Genomic DNA, 24240 nt, shown 5'->3' on the forward strand with positions numbered 1-24240 from the left:
AGGAAATTAAACATTGATGAGTGACACAAAGCCATAGGTCTATAGATGAAAACTGTTACTGAAGGTTTTGTCCGTGTGTATTTATGAGTTTGGAAAGCGCAGAGTCAACCTGCCAGTGAGCCAGGAGCTTCCTCCCTCTTGGCCAGTATCTGTCATGTCATAATATCAAATGAGCATTTTAGGGTATGTTTTCCTTTTTTATTTAATGCAGTCTAAGAATATAAAGTACACAGTGGCCAAGTATGTGCTAATAAGACAAAGAAAGGATGACTTCCACAGTGTTTGGGAATTACTAGTTTACATTGTAACAGCTTACAACCATTTTTTTCAGTGCAAAGTAAAAGGAGATTCTAAGTGTCTTCCTGATTTAGATTCCTCACTGCTAAACTCCAGGCCTTTCTGCCCCCAAACCCCACCTGCCTTGCTGCCTGCAAAAGCAAGCAGGTATTTTTCCAAGGTGTGGGTCCTCCCTTCAATTCACCACCTTGAAAATGATCAGACCTGTTCCCCCTGTAAAGCACCAGGCTGGCCCAAGGTGGTCCTGCAACAAAGGACATGCCAGAATCTGGAAATTTCTGGACATCTGTCTTCTACTTCTCCTCACTTTGGTTCATCAAATGCACCTGCAAGGGGACCTCATGCTCCAGAGATGGCTCCTTCACTCCCAGGAACATACTCAGGGGCTTCCTGCTCCTCCCTGCATCTACTGTCCAAACTCCCGCCTTTCAGCACCTACACCTGGGTGTGTATATGGGGGTCTTGCCTTATGCACACTTTCCCACATCTGGCAGAGGTGTGCTCTGCCACCTCTTCTCCCACCCCTGCTTTCCAGGTATTTCTTCTTTTTAGTTGAGATATAATTGACCTATTATATTTGTTTCAGGTGTATCTCCTAATGATTCTGTATTTGTATACATTGCAGAATGATCACCATAGTAAGTCCAATTAACATCCATCACCAGACATAATTACATTTTTCCTTATGATGAAAGCTTTTAAGATCATTCTTAGCAACTTTAAAACACACCACACAGTGTTAACTGTAGTCACCGTGCTCTCCATTACATCTCCACTTCCTGCTGTATAAAGGGGAGAGTATGACAATGACTGAGGAGCCTGGGTCCAGAAGAACTTAGCAGTGCTCTTCGTCGGGTCAGTGCCCAGTGCTGGGGCTCTGTATCGATTACAGAAAGTCCACTCCCCGCCGTAGTGGGTGCAGATGGTTTTTGCAAAGCTAAAAGTGCCACCCTGTGCAGGTGGACTCAGCCTTCGTTAGGGCTCCAGGCCTGATGAGCAGCAGGCACTTTGGGTTTTAGCCTGATTTGCCTGGGGGCAGCGCACCCCAGAGAAAAACTCCTGGCAAGCCCTGCACTCTGCCTGCTCCCTCATACATTTTCACTCACTATCTGGATTTGAGGGTTTGAATGCTTGCCTTCCAACAGAACCCCATGGGGGTGGATGGACAGGCGACCTGGTTTTTATAGTTCCAGATAACTAAGTCCAAACTGCTGCTGTTAATCAAAGAAGGGAACTTCTTTGTAGATGGAGTCACTCCAAGGAAAGGTGGGGAAAAGGGCTGAGTTTAAATTAACCTTCACATAATGAAGTCCCAGTTACTGTTATAATGTTGTTTTATCATTCCTTTCAGCTAAAGCATATCTTTTGATTTTTTCCACAATTAATAAAACTGTATAATGACAGCAAGGAGGAAACATGAATAGCAATGGTAATATCTGTTTTCACTAATGTAATGAATTATGGGCACAGAATTATTTTAATGTGGAGTTAAGTAAATGGAAAATGTGGCACTCTGTTGAATATGAGCTTTCTAGACAATAAATTAAAAGGTATGGATTAAAATGTAATGAGCTTGACCCTCCCGGGATTATAAACTTTTCTCTTCAACATACTTGCAATTTTAAGAGTAATTCATCTTTACTTTGTTTTTGTAGAAACTCCAGGATGACCTACATCTATACTAGCCCCCAAATTATTTAACTTGGTTATAGAATTTTAAGGCTCCCTATTATCTTTGTTTCTTTTATCTTTCAAAAGAAAAAAGGGTTTTCACAGAATCTTGAACAAATTACAGTAATTTAAAATTATGCATGCAATTAAGGGACCTTTTTTAGAGAGCATTAAATGTTGTCATACAGGAATGACTGTCATTTTGAACAATAATTGCAGTTTGCCAATTTGGTAAATTAAAGTGACTTGCTCAGGAATGATTACGTGGTAGATTACTTGGATTTTAATTTCCGTGGCATGCCAGTGATTTCTGACAGTGTGGTCTCCCATTATCAGGTCAGGGTCATGCCCGCCGGGCCCTACCTGTCCTCTTGGGTCCCTGCCTCTAGGCTCCCAGCCTCCTGGTTGTTTTGCTCACATCCCACTGTCTCCCAGCCTCAGCTTCTCAAGGCGATGGACTCGGGGGAGTTCAGGTTGACTTTCCTCTCAGTCAAGGGCAGGGAGGGGAGTAGATAAGAGTTAAGTGTGGATTTTGGCCTCCCTTCCCTTGGTGTAGAGGAGCAGGCATACCTGCTTCACCGTGTTGTATTGATGGGAGCGGCCGTGGACACTCACTGAGAACACTGAGCAGCAGGGCTGACTGGCCCGTGCCTCTGTTCCTCATGATCCCTGCTCCTCATTTGTTTTCTTACATTTGTTAAATCCAATATTTTATTAATATTGCCACTGAATGTTACCTAATGAGAGGCATTTTATTGTGATGACAGGAAACTTTCCATGTACATGGGGGGAGGTGTTGAGCGTGGACACCTAAAGCCCTTCCTGGAGTGCAGCGTCACCTCTGCTGGAGTGCGGTTCTGCCTCTAGACTGCCCTTTGGCAGCGGCGAGCCTGGTGCCAGCTGGCCTGCCCTTACCCTCTGACACTGTCTTCTCACTGGTGAAACTAAGGCACAGATGAGCTGTGGGAGACCTCACTGAGGTTGTAAAACTCTTGGAAAATTACCTGGCATGTACTCTATGTTCAAGTGAGTTCCTTTTATTGGTGCTTTACTCCCTTCTGGAAGCAGTGGTGACTCTGCTAGAGGCATGTGAGAACTCTGGATGTGCCTGTTGGTGGCTGTTGAGCAGAGCTGCCTTCACGAGGTGTGGACGGGTTCCAGATGACTCATGTCTGTCCTCAGATAAGCCTGGGGTCTCTCTGGTGCCCTGAGCTGGTGAACAGCCCAGGTGGGTAAGATCCAGGTCACCAGGCACCTGGGACCGTGCTTTCTGCTGTGCCTTGCCAGGGACTTGGACCCTTTCCTCTAAATGATTTCGTGAGATGTGACTGTAACACCGGCAATTAATATTTACTTAGCACTTACAGGAAGCTGAGGACTGTGCTAGTGCTCTGTGTGTGTGTGTGTGAGACACATTCATTTTTAATCTTCATCACATCACAAAGAAGTAAAACTGTTGTTGACTCCAGTTTTTGAATGAGGAAACTAAGGCTGAGGCGTTAGCAGCTTGCCCCAAATCAGATAGCTGGCAGGGTTCCTGGTGCTCTGCAGATGCATCTATCACTGAGGTGTTTACAGTCCTGGCTGCCAACTGGAATCACTTGGGACTCTCTGTGCCTCAGCCAAGTCAGAATCTCCAAGGGTGGGGCTCAGGCGCTGGAAACTTTCAAGCTCCCAGGTGGCTTCGGTGTGTAGCCGGGCTAAGAAACATGCACTGGGGTAAGATTGCAATCTGGGGGCTGAGTGGTAAAATTGTGCTGCATTGTACCAACAGAAAAAATATTTTTTTCAAAGAAGTAGATGAATGTGATTGATGAACATCTTTAGGGAAGGCCTAAAGGTAACGTCTTGTGAGGTATTCAGCAAGTACTGAAAGTACATTCTCCAACATTGTTAGCAGAGAGTACCTATTGGAGAGTATGGATAGCACGCTGCTGTTTTCTTGAAGGGACCTGAAACAGAGACATTGAGCAGTTTCCTGAAAATCACACAGCACGTTATTCAAGGGGCTGATGGAACACATCATCCATCACCATTTTCTTAGACTTGTGAATCTGATAGGATTGGTGGGCAGGGAGAAGATTCAGGCTGTCAAAGTCACCCAGGGAATTTACAGACTGTTTCTGCCTGACCTGTGGTGACCAGATTCTAATCTGCCCTTCAGTGATGTTACGCATGTTTTGAAAAAACTACCAGGGTTCTTCTGTACTCCTCTTACTAAGAACTGATTTGTAGGTTTTGATAAAATCCCAAGAATTTCTCCACCATTGTTCTAGTCTGTCTATAGAAAAAGTAGTTCCTCAAAGGGAATAGCTTTCTAGAAACCTATTTTGATGAGCACTTAAAATTTTAAATACTTTTGAATCCTATCCAAGTCTGGTTCTGTTTTTAAGAGCAAAGCTATGTGGGTTGTGGAGCAGGTTGACAGGGATTAGGTTGCTCACCCAAGGTCATGTGTGAAATGTCAGTCAGAGGGATGCCTTTTCTAGTTTTTCACCAGTGTGTTTTCTGCTTTTCCATCCACTGGTGCTGGGTGGTGGTGGGGGTTGGGTGGTTGATGCTTAGCTGGGTGGAACTAGCAGATGGCCCCCTCTGATGGCTTATGGACGCTCTCCTGCACTTGTGCGTGCTTTGCCCTTCCTTAACTGTAAGTGATGCTTTCCAAAATGTGGGTATCTGTGTCCATGGAGGCTTCTGTTTTACCCTTTTCTCTGTGAACATCTGAATCTTAGAGCCATTGGTGCTGTGAACTAAGCTGAGTGGAGAGTGTGGAGGAATAGAGAGTGCCTGGGGTTAATGCACGTACACAGGTGTTTGCAGAAGTGGGATGTGTGTGTGAGGAAGAGTGGGAGTCTTCTATATAAGGTGGGGTGACATCTTTCTCGTGTCCTAGCTTTGGAGCAGAGACACATAGGATGTGGTTCTTTGTCACCTGCATTTATGCGAAGGGCAGATGGAGCCATAAGGGTAAATGTTAGCAGGCTGGGGCCTGCCTGCCATTGTTATGACAAGCAGACCCAGAATGACCTCAGTAGGGGGGTTGACAATGGGAGAAGCAAAGGGAAGGGTGCTGGGAGAGGAGATCAGAGAGGGAACTGAGGACTAGGCCACATGGGTGCCAGCTCTATTAGCAACCAACACCTCTTCAGGGATACATTTTATGTCCTAACCTGCCTACCTGCTTGTCACACTGTTGATGTGTAATGTTGCCACCTACTAATTTTTCTATCAGTTTGTAAATACTCTGTCAGCTGCTCCTGTGGTTGCATATCATTGGAATGCCTTGAATTTTGTATGCCTTGGCTTCCTGCCGTATCTTTTAATGATCCCGGGTCTCTCTGGTCAAGTACATGACATGGTCTCTGATTTTCACACCTTGTAGACAGGCTGGAGATCTGCCAGGATCTGTCAAGAGTGATTGATGTTGGTCAGGAGCATTGAAGGGAACTCTCAGAAACACAGTGGGTGTCTCCACAGGTATTTTCAGGAGTGTCATTTTTTTCAGTGATCTGGAGATTTGGAGAAGATACAGTATAGCTAAAATATGCATAAGGTAGCCAATGACTTTAATTTAAAATCTGTGAAGAACTTGCTCCGATATCTGGATCTGAAGAATTTAGTGGGAGGTGGATATAGTATTTAGTAGGAAAAAAACCAGGTTATTTTCAAGGAGTCTTGTGCTGCTGACTGTCCCAGGACCATATGTACATTTTCCATTGTATGTACCGACCCATTTTCCTTTGAACATTTTCAGGTGTTCTGCCTTTTCTTGTAGGTACACTTCTTTGTAAAGAAAAGGAGAGTATTTGTATTGATTTTCAGTTTTGTTGTCTCACTGTTAGTTAATCCTGGGATTGCTAGAATAAAATGTTATGTCTGTTATTTTGATGAGTGATTTTTTTTCAATGTGCAACCCAGACCAAGAGCATCAGTATCACCAGGGAGTCTGTTAAAAGTGCTTGTTCTCAAGTCTTACCCCAAATCTATTGAACCAGAATCCAGCAAGAGGAGCTGGGGAATGTGCTTTAGTAGTAGCTCTCTTATAAAACTGAATCTCTGTACTCATGAAAACAATCCTCATTTCCACCCCCCCACCCAACTCCTGGATGCCACCATTCTGCTTTCTGTCTCTATGAGTCTGAATACTCTAGATACTGCATTTATGTGGGCTTCGGTATTGTCTTGGGGCTGCTTTATTTCACATAGCATTGTGTCCTCAAGGTTTACCCTGTGTTGTGGTGTGTGACAGAATTTCCTTCCCTCTAAGGACTGTATGATAGCCCATAATATGTACCTACCACATTTTGTCTTTTCAACCATTGACAGACGTCTTAGTTGGCTTCCCCGTCTTGGCCGTTGTGAATAGTGCTGCAGTGAACACGGGAGTGCAGGTATCGCTGCAGCATCCTGCTTTTATTTCCTTTGAACATGCAGCTTTTCTCCTTATCCAAGGTTTCTCTTTCCACGCTTTCAGTTACCTGTGGTCAACCACAGTCCAAAAATACTATATAACAAGACATTTTGAGAGAGACCACGTTTACATAACCTTTATTACAGTAATATAATTGTTTAATTTTGTTTAATCTCTTATTGTGCCTAACTTATGAATTGAAATTAATCAAAGGCATGTATATAGAGGATACAAGTTAGTATATAGTATAGGGTTTCAGACATGCTCTGGGAGTCTTGGAATATGTTCCCTGCAGATTACGGAGATGTATACCCTGAAGTGGAATTGCTAACTCTTGAGAACCCTTCATGCTGTTTTTCATAGCAACTGCACCATTTTACGTTGCCACCACCAAGAATGCATTTTCAGTGCATTTCTAGGTGACACTGGCATACACCCAGGTTAGAGAACCACTGCATTACAACGAGGATACAGAAATTAATCTTGTTGGGGGGCATTATCCAACAGGTGAGCCGCCTCCTGATTTTGGGAGGGGCCAACGTGAACTACAGGACGGAAGTGTTAAACAACGCCCCGATCCTGTGTGTCCAGTCTCACCTCGGCCATGAGGAAGTGGTCACTCTGCTTTTGGAATTTGGCGCTTGCCTGGATGGAATGTCGGAGAATGGCATGACGGCGTTGTGCTATGCCGCAGCTGCTGGCCACATGAAGCTGGTGTGCCTCTTGGCCAAGAAGGGGGCGAGGGTAAGCTCAGCCAGCTCTGCTGTAGGGGAGGAGGCGGTATATTTTTACCTCCTTGCTAGAATCCTTGTAGCTGGGGCAGGCCTTCCTTTTGTCATCCATGCTTTGTCGAATTGCGATGATCCGATATCATCCCGTAAACAGCAGGGTGGCTGGGCAGGCGCCTGTGAGCATGAGTTCCTGAGGTGGGCACTTGGGTGCACAGCCCTGGAGAGAAGAGAGGGGTGTGTGTTCATCAGTTCTTCCTCTGCTTAACACTGCCAAGTAGAAGTGGGGTTCAGGGTCCCTCCTGGCACCAGTGATATGTTTGGGGCCATTCTTTAAAAAGCCTGCAAGTGATGACCTGGAACTACCTGAGAATTTAATGTGGTAGTGGGCTGGTTGAAAGATTTTAAAGGCCTGGTAATTTTAACCCTTTCCTCTTTTTATTGTTTTATTTCATGTCTCTTTTTCAACAATAAAATGAGCTTTCTGGGTCTTACAAGCTGTGTATTTGAGTGCCTGGCTGTAGGAGCCAGATGGCGGGAATCCTCATTTCTCCACTTGCCAAGCTAGGACTTCGGGTGGGTAGTTTAGTCTGTGTCCCTCAGGCTTCTCATCAGTAAAATGAGTACAACAGCATTAGCTATGAGAGGGTTTGAGCATAAATTAATCGACGTATTAACGTTAATGTGAATTAACCATTATTAAACAAGTTATTCTAGAACTGCCAATGGCAAAAGACCAACTGAGCTTGTGATAATCTATTTAGATTTACTATTTCATGGGGCGCAATGGAGGTTAGAGAGAATGTGCTTTCTGATAACAAAAGGAAGAATTCACGGATACTTGTCTTGCTTCTTTATAGTTTATTAGGATATTTAAAGTTGAACAAAAAGATAATTAGGCTTTGTAATAACTATGGGAGTCTTTTTGCTTCTTCTCTGAAAAATACATTGAGTCAGATGGACTTCTGCTCTTAGAGGAAGGGAATGTTGTTGTGAAGCCCTCTTGGTGTGTCACGGCACATCCCCACCCCACCATTTCCATATGTGGCTTGGTTTTATTCTGAGGCTGGCAGGGCCCCTCCCATCACAGCTAAAAGCTCTGTAGGAGGAGGGCTGGGGGTATGCAGGTGTCTCTTACAAAGCCTCGGGTGAGGTGCACAGCACCCATTTGCAAGCAAGGTGTGATTGACCTTGAGCTGGGCCCAGAGTTTCCCAGGTAGAGACAGGGAAGGATGGGTTGTCTGCTGCCTCTGGGCTGCATGTACATCTTTGTGAGGTGCATGCATTCATGTACAGTGGGCGAGGTTCTCAAATGGCACCAGTGGTGTACCTGTGTGCTCAGAGGAAGGGTGATGCTAAACTGTGACCCTTTCCTGCCCCTGCCCCAGGTGGACCATTTGGACAAGAAGGGCCAGTGTGCACTGGTGCATAGTGCCCTGAGGGGCCACGGTGACATCCTCCGCTACCTACTGACCTGTGAGTGGGCGGCGGGTCCGCCCCAGCCAGGGGCACTGAGGAAGAGCCACGCCCTCCAGCAGGCGCTGACGGCGGCCGCCAGCATGGGCCACAGCTCGGTGAGTAGGGGCCGCCAGGTGGCTTCTGGGGACACTGAAGCCCAGTTGGTCAGATGCTTTGCCATTCTCATCTTCTCCTGAATTGCTAGCCTGTGATGAACGAAAGGAATGAAAGAAAAGGAGGATTTCAAGAAAGAGCAGTTGATTTGAGGTATAAAAATCTATTGGCATTGCACCCTTCCCACGAGGGAAAAACAGAAGAGCATCCAAACTGTTGGGTGCCGCGCCCACGGGCACTGCGTTCTCCCTGGCTCTTCCATGAGCCTCATTCTCTGCTCTCCCTTGTCTTCCTTCCTTCCCACTTCTATTTTTACCCTTGAGCCCTACTGTCTTTTTTCTTTTTTTTTTCTCTTGATTCATTCTTTTGTCCTTATGATCTTTTAAAAATAATCACATGGAATCCTAATTCTAAAATTGTTCTTGAGAATTTGAAGGATTTTTAAAAATAGAACTTCAGAGCTCTGATAACACGTAAGGATGCTTGTCATTTGCATTTCCTACTCTGAAGGAAAACTTCATGCAGTAGTTAAATACAGCACTTACTTATGGTGGATGTCACTGTTCCTCAGTTTGAAGATTTAATTGTCATCTCCTGACCCGTGTGTCTGTGAATTTAATAACATTTACCCGCTCTCTCCCCTGTTTTTCTCACTCAGTATTGTCTTCAAAATAATAGTTGCTGGTGTTGGGGGGCTTTTCCCTTATGATAAAGTAAATTTGGGTACTAAGCTGGCTGGCTGACTTTTAGCATTTAAAACACAAGGACAGTCACGTGCACAGGTACTGCACACACATGTGTGCACACTGCTGGCTGGCTAACTTTTGGCTTGTTTTTGAAAACAGTTCATTGCAACTAGCACAGTATATTGCAACAATTGGAATGCAGAAGCATGCATACAAGAGAATGCATCTGTCTTCTATGAAGACAGGCATAAAGAAAGATTTGCAAGAATATGAAACAATACCAGACAACTTGCATATTATCTGTTTCAGTGTAAAAACTCATATATAGAATGTGTTAAGTGTTACCATGTTATGGGTTTATTGTTACTTTAAAATAGAACTATACATATTTTTAATGCCTGTATACATAGACACACAGAGAATGTTAAATACACATATCTGGAAATGTAGTTGTTTTTTACTGTTTCTTAAATATGAGTGTTTCCAGAATGTGAAAAGCCTTTTAGAAAGGGCAGTGACCTTTGTCTTCATTCATGTTCAGTGCATCTTGATTTAAAGCTGGGGGGAGGGGTGCTGTGCAGAAGCCCCTCAGCACAGCCAATGAAAGCTGCTGTCGTCCAGCTCCCCCTTCCTCTGACCCACACTCATGTGAGGTCAGGTGTGTGTGGATAGACACCTCAATAATTCAAGACAGTCTTCCCATTTCAAAATGCATAATTGCATCTACAAATTGCCGCTTGCCACATCTAAAGTATCTTTTACAGGTTTCTGGGGCTAGGATATCGACATAGCGTGTGTGGCGGCAGCGGGGGTGGGGGCCCCACAAAAAATGCATATTGGGAGGCCAGCCTCATCTTCCTCTCTGACACCGCGGCTGGCAGGGTGAGTGCTGGTTCCGGGCGCAGCTACATGCATCCCCCAGGGATGGGCACTGCCTCCAGATCCGTGACCCAACCTCCTCTTTGACCAGGAGGGTTCACATACAGAAAAGAAGAGTGTGTCAGTGGAAAAATATCTGGACAGTGCTGTTGATTTTAGTTTATTGAAGATACACATCACCTTGTTTTTCTCCCTTGTGGAAAAATTGGATTCACCATCTCTGGCATTTTATGCAGAAACTGCACTTTGCGTCATCGCCCGTGTCCTTTGTTGATTAGGCTGGCATATTTGGGTCATGTTGGAATTCATTAGAATTGTGAGTACCTAGTAATCCTGAACACTGTTGCTGAAATTCTTGGAGTTTTTTTTTTTTTTTTTAATTCTTCTCCAAGTGTAAGTGTGAATAGCATGTGAATTATGCTTGAAAATGGTTTTCATTATAGTTTCTCTCCTTGTGCAGCATGAGATAATCATGGTTAAAAAACAACACACTCTCTCCTCTGATATACGGATATAATAAGCACATATGGCTATGGGAACTCATTAAATCACCTTGCCACTTCTGACAGGTGGTCCAGTGCTTGCTGGGGCTGGAAAAGGAACATGAAATAGACGTCAATGGCACCGACTCGCTGTGGGGAGAGACAGGTAATTATGGTCCTGCTGCTCGTAGTCTGGGCCTGCTTTCTTCATGTTTCAGCCCCCATTTTGGTCTAATTGTCTTACGACTGACTTGGGACACATGCAGCACTGTGTTCCTTTAGCATGGGTATTTGAAGTTTAGAGCTTTTAAAACTTCTCAAATGAATAGTAAAACTTTTCTGGGAGCAAATAAAGTTGAAGTCATTTTGAATTAGACTAGTAATCCTCCGCATTGGGTTAATATCAGCTAGAAATACCTAAGAAGGTTCGAGTTCCTGCTTTCCATGTCCTAACCAACCTGGTCTTCCTGTGAGTCCCACAGACAGAACAGGTGGGAACTGCTAACCCCATGTTCACACGAACCAAAGGTGTTCAGCACTGAGGATGTGCCTGCCTTGTGGACTGAAAGTAGGACCCTGCCTCCTGAATGCAGGCTGTCAGGTTCGTTCCCCTGGAGGCAGGCATGAGTGTTCAGCTGTAGTGTGGGAAGGAAGGCTGGGTCAGCACATCCTAATGAGGACCTGAGGTGGATACTTGTCGGATTGATACAGAGCAATCATGTTGAATTTCCCATCTGACTGAGTCAGTATTAGAAATGTGACTTTAACTTATGAGTTGTTTTTTAATCGTGTAACGAAGAGTGTGTAGTATGCTTTTGTACGCTGTGTTCTCTGTGTATCCACAGTATATGTGACTTCCATTCCTCTTGAACAGATTTATTTATTTCAAATGCCTCTCACTTCCTGACAGGCCAAATGGTGGTATGTAGAGTTTATCATCTAACTCACATTTTAAGAAACGCCTCAGAGATTCTCCTGTTGGGGCGTGCAGGCTCACCCTTAGAGCTGCCCTCCCCTTGGACAACTGCCATGTGCTTGGCTTCTCCATTATGGTGCCAGGAGGAGCTGGCATGGTCCCTGCTTCCAGGGAAAACACAGGACCCCAGGTGGGACTGGATTATGCAAAGTGCTATACATGAGTGTAGATTTATTGCCACTATTACTTTATGGAATCTTTCCCTTATTCTTTTAAATAGTATAGGCTGTATCTAGTTTGATGAAAGAAAAGTTCTGCACATCTCCATAGTGGGCAGCACTCAGCTGGGTAGGTCAGTGCATGACATTGCTTTGTATTTACCTGAGGCCCAAATCTCTACCCTTTCATCACCTAGTCAGCAACTTTGGACAAGGTAATCTGCTTCCTTATTCAATGAGGAAAATAGTATCTACTTTGTTCGCATGCTGGTGAAGACTAAATGCACCCATGATAAGAGCCTCCCAGGGCACTTGCACCTAGATTTCTGATTTATAAATGTGTTGGTTTTGTACCCAGTTCCCATCAGTGTAGCAGGTTTTCTTCCACACCGGCAGGCAGTTCTCCAGTCAACAAATTGTCTTACAGACCAGCCCAGTGTCTCCAGGACACTGCCTGCCTGGAGATAGCGCCAGCTACCACAGGTTAAGGGTTCAGGTCTGCGAGACTGCCCTGCACTTCAGATACCAGCTGCAAATCCAGGTTATCACTGGCTGTAGACCAGAGGTTCCCACAGCTACCTCCTTGGGTTCAATGAATTTTCTAGAGCCAATCACAGAACTCAGGAAACCCATTTATTTACCAGCTTAACAATTTATTACAAAGGATATTAAAAGATAGAATCAACAGTCAGATGAAGAGGTACATTGGGCGAGGTCTCAAACAAAGGACCTTTTGTCTTCATGGTATTGGGGCAGGGTGGCATGTGAGAGCATTATGGTTCCCAGCCCTGGAAGCTTTCCATCCCTATCCTTGTGGGTTTTTATGGAGGCACATAACAGAGGTACAATTGATTAACTTACTGGCCACTGGCAGTTGATTCAATCTAGGGTGGAACTGAGTTTTCCAGTCTTCTCATCATGTGGCTGGTTCTTCTGGCAGCCAGCCCCTATCCTTATGTGATTTCCAAATGTTACCTTATCAGTGCAGCAAAGACACATATGTCACTCTTACCACTTTGAAAGTTCCAAGATATTTAGGAGCTCTGTCCAGAAACTGGACAGAGACCAAATATGTTTATTATTATAAATCACAATAACATAAGTAGATCTAGGGTGAACCCAGTACTCTTACTTTCTTAACAAGCATCACAGGTGATTTCAGGTGACTTCAGGTAAACAGGGAACCCCAATGAAACTGCCTCACTTACTGCAATGACACAGAATGAAAGGTGCATATGGATCATGGTGGGGATTAATGCAGTATTCTTAATAATGCACATTCAGCCCAAATGGGAACCTCCTACAGTTAATACTAAAGATGTTTGTTTGTTTCTGGAAGAAAGATATCCAGGGAAGGGCTGTTGGTGAGTACTCTCTCTGGTCTCCAATGACCACTCCTAAATTTCAGTATCTACCCCTTTGAGAATCTGCGTAGGCCAATAGCTAAAGAGATTTTTAAAAGAAACGACAGACTTTCCATCATTATTTAAATATATAATTTCTTATTGAAGTAACATTGCATTATGCCATTATGCAAGTTTGATGTGTGATATGAATGTAGTTTATACTTATTTTGATTGATAATCATACACATCCAATGAACTTGAATGAATAGGTGAATTATTCAGTCCCTCCCTTCCAAGACTCATGATAACCTTCATACCACTTTGCAGCCTGGGTAGTGGTTCATACCCTTTGTCTGGAGGTATTACTGTGAACTTCCTCACTCTAAAGAGTTTTAGAGACTATGTAAACTTAAACCAAGAAAAAGCTAAGTGCTATTTCCCAGCTTAGAGGCCACGGTAGCTTTGCATAGACTGCGGAGCAGTAGAAGTAGCCCTGCCTTCGCTGCTCTTTTCTGTCTGGTGCTCTTCACTACATTCCTTCAGAGAGGAGCACACAGTCATTTCTCGGCCTTTTGACTAAGATCAAGTGCAGAGGTAGCACCAGTGCTACCTCTCACCCTTCTGCTTTCTCGGTCTGCGGTTGTCAGAGGAATACTCTAAAATCTTGCAAAAGTTTTTGATGGCTTAGGATCCAGCCATATGGGGTCCTTGATACCTAACCTGGGTGCCACATGCAACAGGAGGCTGGGGTCCTGACGGTGTGAGCAGTGGGCAAGCTCGCTGACGCATTCCCACCGGCCACAATCCTGGTGCTTCGCAGCCTGTGGGCTGCGCTGACCTGCACCCTGCTTCTACTTGCCTGGGACCCTCGGATGTGAAAGCCATTGTCTGGCTTCCTGGTTTTGTTTGGTCCTCATTCCAGGGTGTGGCCATTGGTGCTTTGTGTCTAAATCATTCTAGAAAGGAGCTTGTTTGGCTCTCGACAGGCTCTAGAGTAAGCTGAGAGTGATTCTGTAGGGAGTGTGGGAAGATGAGGAAACAGCTGGAAGCTGCGCGTGGATAATGTGGTTCATTCTTTCTCTTAAACATTTGTATGACTTTATGCAGTCTGTTCAGTAGACATTTATCAATAAACAGCTTGACTTTAAAATACCAGCTGACAGGGTTACCAGGCAAGGGGTCTGAGGGAATCTGTGGCTCACTTGTCTGCTCTTGAAGGGCCTGCTTGCTCTATTTAGGCAGCCCTGTTGTCCTGTTGGGAGCCCCCTACTTGCCCACCTCTTCTCACAGCTATATCCAGAGGTGGGGATGCTAAATCCCTGCACAAAGTCCTCTCCCCTTCCCTGCCAAGAAACAATAGCCTTGCCCTCCCAGTCTGTCTACTTTATGTTGCAAAACTGGTTTTCATGCCTCTAGCAAATGGGAAGCAGCAGGTCATCAGTGAGAGCTGGTGACAAGGGACTGCCAGAGAGGAGGGAGCACAGGGAGCCACAGCCCCTCCGCGTCCCTTCTCTCTGGCCAGTCCATGTGGGCACGATGAGAAGAGGGACAGGCTTGTGCTCTGAGCCCCTCCGGCTGATGACGCAGAGCCCATCATCACCGACGGGGACAGTGCTTAACTCAGGTTTAAAGAGACAAAAGTACATAGCAGGTTTTTCATCTAAAATGGTAATGGTGGTTCATTTGTGGGTTTATAGTAGGAAACCCGTAGTTGTTGATTTTTTTTTTTTTTTTAAACTTGCAGAATATCTCTCTCTCTGTTGGGCAGCAGAGAGCTTCATCAAGGAAGTTCTCTTTTCACTTGTACCCGGGGCCATTTGCTTCTTATGTTTAAAGACCAACCCTTCAAAAATGAGTGCCCCAGTCTCCTAGCTCTTTGGCGCTTCTCAAGCTCACTCAGAAGTAGAGGCTGCTCCCTCAGACAAGAACCATCAGGTGCTGTGCTACGGCCTTTTCCAACATCCGCAGCCAGGGCCAGGGACTGTTGGCTCCCACCGAGTCCCGTCCCACGGAGTTACTGTTTCCAGCCAGTGTTTGATGTGAATCAGCCCAAACGAAAATGGTCAGAGATGCTTCACTAGTGAGACATCAGGGAATTGTTGCTGTGAATTATCAGAGAAACTGGTTCTTGCTCCAGGCAACTCCAGGTTTGTGGGCCTACTGTCTGTGCTTGTAGTCAGAACTTTTCATTATTTTGGGAGACGAGGGCCCTTCATTTCAGATTTGCTGTTTTGCATGCAAATAGGCCTGTCTTGTGAGCAGAGCCTCCCAACCTCAGAATCCTTTGGGTCACTTTGCAGTTTCCTTTGTAGTACTTAAATTTAGAATTTTTTTGTTGACTTTGCTTATTTGATGAAAGGCTGCTTTCCCCCACTTGGGCTTTAGGAACACAGAAATTTCCATGCCTCTTGTGGGTCACCTGTGTTTACAGTGACTGTCCCATTGGCGTTGTCTAAGGGAAAGTCTGTGGTGACAGGGGCTCTCTATTTCCGCTGTCCAGCGTGGTGGCCTCTAGCCACAGGTTTTGTGTAGTGCTGGTCATGTAGGTGTCAATCATGTGGACAGGTGGCTTTCACGACAGCAAAGCCTAGTGACTTTTAGGCAGCTGATTTTAACTTTTCAAAAGAATTTGGGAAAGTTATTGTCATTGTTGGAGGGGAGGGGTAGGAGCTTGGTAGCTCAGGAGGACCCCATCCCCCCAGGTCCAGGCCAGATTACAGGCCAGACTAGATGCTCTTGTCTTAGCTGCCTGTGCAGCACACATGCTAACACTTCGGTTGGTTGCTGGATTTTACCTTTGAGAACGCAGCTCTTGGCAACTAAATTTGGTGTGGGCACAGCAGACAAGACATAGCGGTCCGTGCCATCCCCACCTTTATGTCCATAATGTCTCCCTCCTACTAACACCAGCCCAGCTGCCCCCCACCCATGTGCTGAGCCCTCAGGCTGGTTCAGCTACCCCATTGGAGATCCTTCTGACTGCTTCAGAACATCCTGCCAGCTGCCTGGAGTTGGGCTTCACCTTGTAGAGGACACCGTCCTGCCTACAGGCCCATTGCTCCCCAGGCTGTCCCTTCCCTAGTCTACTAAGGAATGCCCTTCAGAGGCAGCTTCGTGTCTGACTGAACTACCTCATTTGAAGTGTTCTTTTCTGTTGTCCTACTTTAGTTGGTAACACACTTTACTTGGTAAATGCTTTCCAAAGGAGTTTAGTCATTGTGAATATTTTTTCTTTTGCCAAAGCTGTTCAGAATACTTAATTTACCTCTGTTTCCAAAAAGGGCTGACTGTTTCCCATTGTAAATTCCCAGTGTAAAATAGCCTGCCTGCCTTTCCATAGCAGGTTGAAGCCATTGCGCTCAGCATATATGCTTATCACAGTTCTCTAGTCTCTTATTCTGCAGAAAATTCCAGGTAGGAACTGGATCTTGAGTCCTGGATCTTGAGTCTCAGGCATAACCTTGTCAACTAGATGGGGTGTTTCCAGGCCAGTCTTGGGAAAGGGGTCCTTGCTCTTGTTTCCTTACTGGGCCATAAAGTAGGGTGACGATTTGGCTTTCATTGACCTTGATGTTTTAAAAGTTACCCTCTTGTCTCCATGGAGCTACTTCTGTTCCCCATGTTGGCTCTGCCTGTCCTCTCGGAGATGGGGTGTCCTTGAGCTCCCACCTGCAGGTGGATCCAAGGCAGGGGCAGCTAGATTGGTCATACCCAAGCCACATGTCTCGGGACAGGAAGGCCTTACTGTTGGTTTAGAAATGACCCCTTGTTCGTTCAAATTTTACCTTACATGTTTTTGGATAGAGGAGAGCTGTTATTTGCTAAGAATTTCAGGTCAGAGACTAGAAGGAAAGCATTTGTCCATCTTGTTGGGACATGTGGAGAATATGTGCTTTGGAATTTGCTAACTGTGTCCCATCAAGAAAAGCGAAGTGACTTGCTGCTGTACAGTTAAGATACTGCATTTTTGGAGCTCCTAAGACCTGGCTAGAATTGTTGGAACATCCTTGTCAAGGCATTCCTTCCTCTGCCTGTGTTTGTTTTAAGAAAGTGCAGATTAGTGGAAGTCCTGGTTTCTGTCAGTATAAACAGAGGTAGAAGTTCTTCACTATACTCGCCATAAAGGCATGGAGACAGGTGACCCAGGACCACTCTTCTCATGAGAGGGAGCAGGAATCAGCCCACCAGCCATCTGTCTCTTCCTGTAGGGCAGATGAAGGGCAAGGAGCGGGGTACCCACAGCTCTTAGGCACAGGTGAGCCAGTCACTGGACCAGAACTCCTGTCCACCTTCATCAGGTTTTTGTTGTACGGAGAGGCTGTTATTCTAGTGAGTGAGGGAATCCTATCTATTCATTCAAAACAAGTTCTGCTTTCTGTATAAAAACATGTGCCCATCTACATTTGGTAGCTTTGAATCTTTACCTTCAAACCTGTTTGTTCTTCTGTCAGTCACTCCTGGAAGGACTGTAGATGGTGCATTGGCACTCACAGAAAAATCACAATTGATTTTCTTTTTGTAAATAAAATTTTATTGACTTACCGTTGGTTTACAATACTACATACTTTTGGGGTACATCTTCACCTCTGTGTGTTTAACAGCCTCACCAAGGTTCTATGCTTTTTCCACTGTCAGGTTGATGCCTCCCCTTACTACCCTCCCCCACCATTTTTCTTCACAGCCTGTATTATTTTTGTTGTGATTTGTTAGTTGACTTACTTGGGTTTCTTTATATTCCACATATGAGAGAAACCATCCAATAATGAATTGTCTTTCACTTTCTGGCTAACTTCACTTAGCATAATCACCTCAAGTTCCATTCATGTTCTCACAAAAGGCAAGATTTCATTATATTTAGTAGCTGAATGTAAATGACTCTTTCAGATTCTTTTGGAATGATATTTGGGTTCTTCTTGTCCTTGTCTTTTGTGACTGGATGTGAGCTTGTGAAGGAAGGAAGATTCCGCCCTCTTTTTCAACTGTCTTGGGTGTGGAGTCCTGTGTGTAGCCATGTCATGCTCAGCACGTGCTTATCCCCCTCGGGGGAGCACCAGAGCGGCACACCATGCGTGCTTTAAATAATTGGGTAAGAGGATCTTTCAAAAATGGGAGCATTCCGAGTGCATTTCAGAAGCCGCAGCTGTTCAGAACTGTGCTCTTCTGATAGATTTTTAGAGCAGAGTCTTTATGAAATGTGATTTATGTTGTCTTCATGTTTTAGGAAAGAGTTTTTAAATTGAATTTATGTTATTTATAGCACACAGTATTCCTCAAAGGATTTGAAAAGGTTTATTTGAAATAATACATGCAAAAACAGGGGGGAAAATTCAGTCCAGAACAGGACCCAAGGAACAGCACAGATACTCCCACCAGAAGGCCTTGTTTGTTGAGCTAGTGTTATGGCCTCCAGAATGCCAGAGAGCAGAGTTAGAAGGGAACTTGGTCTTCGTGCATTATTCTTTGTGGGTGGGAGAAAGCTCATAGTTCTGCAGAGAAAAGCATTTCTTGGTACTCTTGTTCTAAGACAACATTCATAGTCTATTTGATTAGCTGGATATTTTAAAAGGACACTTGCTGGAGGCACCAGTGTTGGAGTTAAGAGCTCAAATTCCAGACCAATTCTGACTGTAAATCCTACCCTGGCCTCTCACTAGCTCTCTGACCTTCTGCATATTGCGTAACTTCTCTGGGTCTTACTTTACTCATCTGTGAAACCAGGATGAGTGGTACTTGCTTCCTAGAGGTTAGTTTTGTATTAAATGAATTTAGGAATTTGCAGGGACATGAGCATCCTATAGGAAGCACTTTACAAGTTCATAGAATAGTATTCAAGTATGTCAGGATCTTCCTAATTTGATTGAGAGCATGGCTATGGCTTCATGCAGGTGACCTGGGTTTAATTCCTAAATCTGTCACTGGTTGGAGCAAATGGTGTGACCTGACCTTTCCAACTAAATTCCTTCACCTCAGTAAAATGGACATAATCATCATCTAATGCTAAGAATATGTGTCTAGATTGAATGAGAATTCATCCATAGTGTTTTGCACAGAGTGAGGCAGTTGTGAGTTTTCAACAGATGTTATGTTGTCAGGGTTGTGAGAAATTGTTAATATTATTATTGTGCTATATTCAGTGATGTATTTAGTACTTAGTAACTTGATTGAAAATTTAAATGAATGCTTAAGTCTTAGGATCTTATTTTGCAATTGTTTTACAGATGTGAAGGATAGAATTTTGCTGATAAAGTCTTGTTTAGTGGTAATTATGTATTTTATTTCTAAAGAATTCCTTGGCAATTTGAGGTTGCTGTTTAGTCTTTACTCCATACAAAGATCAACAGCATGGTCTTACAGCAGAACTTAGAGCATGTCCAGAGAATTCTGGTTTCCCAGATTTGGTTTCTGCCTTGATTTAGCCTCTCATTGATAGCTCTTTGTGAAACTGGATGGGGTAGGATGGCCGTGCTTCTGTGCTATGCTGGATTGCAGCCTGTTGGCTTATAACAGAGTCCCTCTTTGACCCCAGCCAGGCTAGCCTCTGCAGCCCTTCTGGGAGATCTGTGCCACAGGAGAAGAGTAAGGAAGGGTCATAACAATAAGGAAGGTGTTCCAAACAATGACTTGGTGAATTCGGAGAGCATTTGAGTAGTGCTGGCTTCCCGTTCATAAGGTCACCGAATGGTCATGCCCCTCCCAGCCCAGGCTTCAGTCAGGGATGGGGGCTTCAGGAAGCTTCTCAGGGGTTCCTCTCCCAGTGCAATGACATTTTTCAGCAAGAGCAACCTTGATTGTGTTTTATTTTATCCTTTACATTGTTGTGGAATAGATCAAATAACTGCCCAGTCTTTGTGGAGTTGAAGAATTTATAGCTGTTGGGAAGTTTGTTCTCCCTTCCCTCAACAATGGAAGGAAATGCCTGACAAAGCAAGGCTGTGAGATGGGGGTTTTAGAAACCTTCACCCTATACCTAGAAGCTGGCGGGGCATTGGCTTGTCTTTTTTGGGGAGGTGGGGGGTACACTTTCATTCAGTCAGGACTTTGGGCCCCTCTCTCTGAGGCCTTCAGAGACCACCCAGCTCAGACCTCATGGCAGCAAAGCAAACACAGGCCTTGATCAAAGTAACAACTCCTTAGTAGTTTAGTTGTTAGAAAGTGAAGAGGAGATGGACTGCCAGTCCTGGAGAGTTTTTTAAAAATCTTATTCCTGATTACATTCTACCTTTTAGATAAAATAGCTGAGAAATACCCGGCATTGCAGGCACGCCTTGATTCTCCTCCATTTGCTTAGTGGGGCTTGTCCAGGGAACCTCCAGTTGAGGTCCCTACTTCACTGCCTTTGTCACACCACATGGTTGCCATTGTGGCCACAACTAAAGGAGCATCCTGAAACTTACTACTTAGACACTTCTAGGCTGTCTAAAAAATCTTCTGCTCATTTTTACAAAATAGGAGGGAAGCCGGCATAATAGGAAGTAAGTTGGCCCGAGTAAGCTCAAGTATACAAGTCAAGCCAAGCCGTCCTGTCCCGCGCTGCTCAGCCAGCAGGGGGCGCCTTTCTGCAGGTGCACACAGAGTGGGCTGCGTCATCAGTGTGTAACATAGGAGAAGGTCCCTGTGCATACTGACTGTCACCCTTCTCTCCACATCTCTAAATTGGTTACAGAGGCAGTGATGGGGGAAAATGCTCCATGGTCACAGTGCTTTGCCCAGGTAGCCAGTCCCTGGCGTGTGAGTGACAACTCTGCCATAAAAACGCTATGACTGCCCTGTTTATGGAATGACTGTGTTTCTGGCACTGACAATTGAGTTTTTAAGAAATCAAATCTTTGCCCAGAGAACATTAGCGTGAAAAAGATACGAGCAGACAATCCATGTTGACAAAGAGCCTCACCTCACTGGTGTTTTCAGTGCTTTCATACTGTTGCACGCCCATGGGGCTTTCTGAAAATGAGCATCTGCCGTGACAAATCTGCTCGTCCTCTGAAAACAGGACAGTATTGCTGGGGTAAAATCACTCACGATTGTCAGAAAATAAATGCTCTCCTGGGAATTTAATTATAAAAGTGCCACCTTGTGCAGGGTTTTGCGGGTAAAAGAAATTATGTCCCAAATCAGTACTAAGAAAGTGCCTGTGTGTTCACATTGATTTTGGAATCAGTTTCATACTGAGTCTTCTTTTTCCTCCATCTCCGAGTTTCACTGGCCAGAAGACAAGGCGCTGCCCTGCTGCCCAGCATGTTCTCCTCCGCCCCGTGCCCCTCCCGTTTTTGCTGGCCAGGCAGCATGTGCTGGCCCCTTTAGATTGCAGTGGTCAGCTCAGAGGACAGCCTCTTCTGCAGAATAGCTGGAATTCCTGCTTAGAGCTAGGCCTCGACTTTGTTTGTTTAAGCACGCAGTTGACTGTTCTTCAGTCCGGCGTGTTTCCGAATATGGTATTCTTAAATGCTTGTGGTTGCTGAAACTTGAGATACACCCTAGCCTCAAGGGTCGTGAGTGTTAGGGCCAAAAATATTCAATCTGAAGAGCAGAAGGAAACACAGGTCCTGTTGTTTAGCAGCATCACTACAAGAGCCTCACTGAGAATTTGTGCAGAATGTGGATCCACGTAGGCCAGGCAGACTGGTAGCCTCTTTCAGCCTGTGCTCACAGGTGTGTCTCACCTCAAAGGAAGTTCACTCACTGCGAGTTGGGCTGGAAAGGAAGCGAGCAGATCCAGCCCTTTCGCTGGGGCTGGGTGGCGCTCTTGACCGTCCACTCCTCAGCTGTCCCAGCTCTGGCTGCTCTGGCGCCTCTGTGAAACACACGGCCCTATTTTTAGTGCTGGGCTGTCATTTCTGATGTGCTGCCGTTGCAAAAATTCAGTAGCAGCTGCAGCCAGCATCCTGATTTAAAGGCTTCGTTTATAATGCAGACAAAACTTGTTTACCAAATAAAGAAGAATGGAATGTTAGGGGGGATCGACTGCTCTCGGCCTCATGGCATGGAGGCGTCCCACCACCCGTGTCCCGGCCCATGTCTATGTGTGTGTGCACATGTGCATTCACGCATGCGTGCTGCAGATTCTTCATCACAGTCAGCTGTGGGCAAAGGAGAGGAGCAAGAGGAGTCCCAAAAGGAGGAAACTGGCAGGGGGATAGCAGTTCCTGGTAGTGCTTAATGCCCAGATCTTTCCTCTTGAGCTTCTCGGAGTCCACCGGGATCACTTATGCAGGTGCCCCTGGGCCCACAGTACTTAGGAACCGTTGACAGTCGTATCATTTCAGGAACTAGTTTTCAAACATTTGGTTATGGGATCTCCTACCTCCATGTGCGTGCATCAGTAGGCGAAGCTGATGTAATATTCTGTTAATGGTGTTTATTGGCAAGTTTAGCGTGTGATCAGTGACCTGGGCCCGTGTCTGTGACTCAGCTGGGAAGGGCATCCTCAGTCCACTTCACATTTGTGTTTTGTTCTGGTTGTACTGTCCTGAGAAAAGTCAGTCATGCTGGTGGCAACTGTTATTTACATGGATCTATTTGTACTTTTAAGAAATTCTTTGGACAGGTGACGGGAGAGCAGTATTAAGACTGCCCGGTGACAAGTCGCTCTGGACACACATTCGCTACCATTGTGGAGGGGGCGGTCTGAGGGCCAGAAGCAGAGAGTAGCCGTGCCCTTCTGGAAAAAGAGGCCTTGCTTTCCCCACCGTCTTACCCCATCTGATCTCCAAATACTTAGGTTCCCCAACAATGTGAATGCCTGCCTCCTTCGCTCCCTCCCACGAGAGCCTCTGCCTTCCTAACTTTACCTGCACACGAGGCCCGGTGTGGGGACCTCTGTTGTGCATCCAGGGGGGCGGCCCAGACTTTGCTCTTCAGAGAAGCTGCTCTTTGTCACGGAGAAATAAAGCCCACATGTCAGGTTACATTCTTTCGTATATTTGTGGCTCTTGGGGTGGAACCCTGGCCAGGCTGACTGGCAGGGGGGTGCATACGGTTCTCTGTCCTGGGACGGGGTGAGAGAAGCACTGAGGGACCCAGACATGTATGTGCAAAGCCGCGTTCCTGAACAGTCGGCTCCTGTCCTCAGGGCCAAGGAGAGTGGGATGCAAACCCAGAGATTTGCAGCTATGCCAGGCCCTGCTCTTCCTAAAAGGATGACCAGATATGGGCTCTTCCCTGCCTGCTGCAGCAGGGCTGTTTACTCTGTGTGAACAAAGTCACCTGTGTGTTTTTATGTTGTGTGTTGTTTCCTTAATCGACGTTGAGCTTGGGAGAACGGCCTATTATGATGCATAGCGGAGTTAGCACGGCTGTATAGTATGCCACTGCGTGCACCGTCATTTACTCATGCGGTCTACTGTCGATGGCCATGCTTTGCTTCCACTTTGGGGCTGCTCTGAGTGCTGGTGCACACTCTCCCATGCACACCAAGGGCATCTACAGGCACATGCTCACAAGTAGGGGTGCTGGGTGGTAGGATATGTGCAATTCCACCTGACTCACTAGCATCAAGCTGTTTCCCCGGGGCAGGCCACCCAGTCCAGCAGTGCATGAGCGTCCCTGCTGCCGCACGCCCATCTCTCCATGGCTGATGAGCGCTTTTCATAAGTTCACTGAGTTTCATCTTTAGTGAAGCACCTGTTCCTGTGCTTTGCCCACAATTCATACTGAGATGTCTGATTTGTAGCAACACTTGATCTGTTCTGGAATCTGGAAATTTGTAGACTTGAGACTGTATTTAAAAACAAAAGTTGTCGCAAGCACACATCAGGAATGGAGCCACAGCCTGACGCTCCATCCTCTCCCTTCCTCCTCAGTGTGGGCCCCTAGCTGCTCCCTTTTTAGGCGTCTCCTTCCCCTGCCCTCAGCCCCTTTCTGTCCTCTGAAGAGCTGGTCCTGGGTTGTCCCCAAAACCTCCTACTGTCCTCTTCTTTACATAGTAATTCACATATTAGCAGAGGCCCCTTAAGAACTATGACCTGGGTGTGGGGAGGGGGAGGCACTGGTGTGAGGGCTTGGTGAGAACCCTTGCTCTGTATTGTCCTTCCTTGG

At 45.6% G+C, this 24240-nt stretch overlaps 1 protein-coding gene across 12 annotated transcripts in view; it reads left to right on the plus strand.

The window, feature by feature from the left end:
• The window catches only part of TANC1 (tetratricopeptide repeat, ankyrin repeat and coiled-coil containing 1), a 235872-nt gene that overhangs the window by 187009 nt on the left and 24623 nt on the right, over positions 1–24240 (plus strand). For all 12 annotated transcript variants that reach the window (XM_037523385.2, XM_054699751.1, XM_054699750.1 and 9 more), the window contains 3 exons: positions 6887–7123; positions 8496–8681; positions 10814–10892. In XM_037523385.2, coding sequence (XP_037379282.1) covers positions 6887–7123; positions 8496–8681; positions 10814–10892 — 502 coding nt within the window. The remainder of the gene's footprint in view (positions 1–6886; positions 7124–8495; positions 8682–10813; positions 10893–24240) is intronic.

This window comes from Talpa occidentalis, unplaced genomic scaffold, assembly GCF_014898055.3.
Source record: "Talpa occidentalis isolate TD23 unplaced genomic scaffold, MPIMG_talOcc4v2.1 talOcc4.3, whole genome shotgun sequence".
NCBI lineage: Eukaryota > Metazoa > Chordata > Mammalia > Eulipotyphla > Talpidae > Talpa > Talpa occidentalis.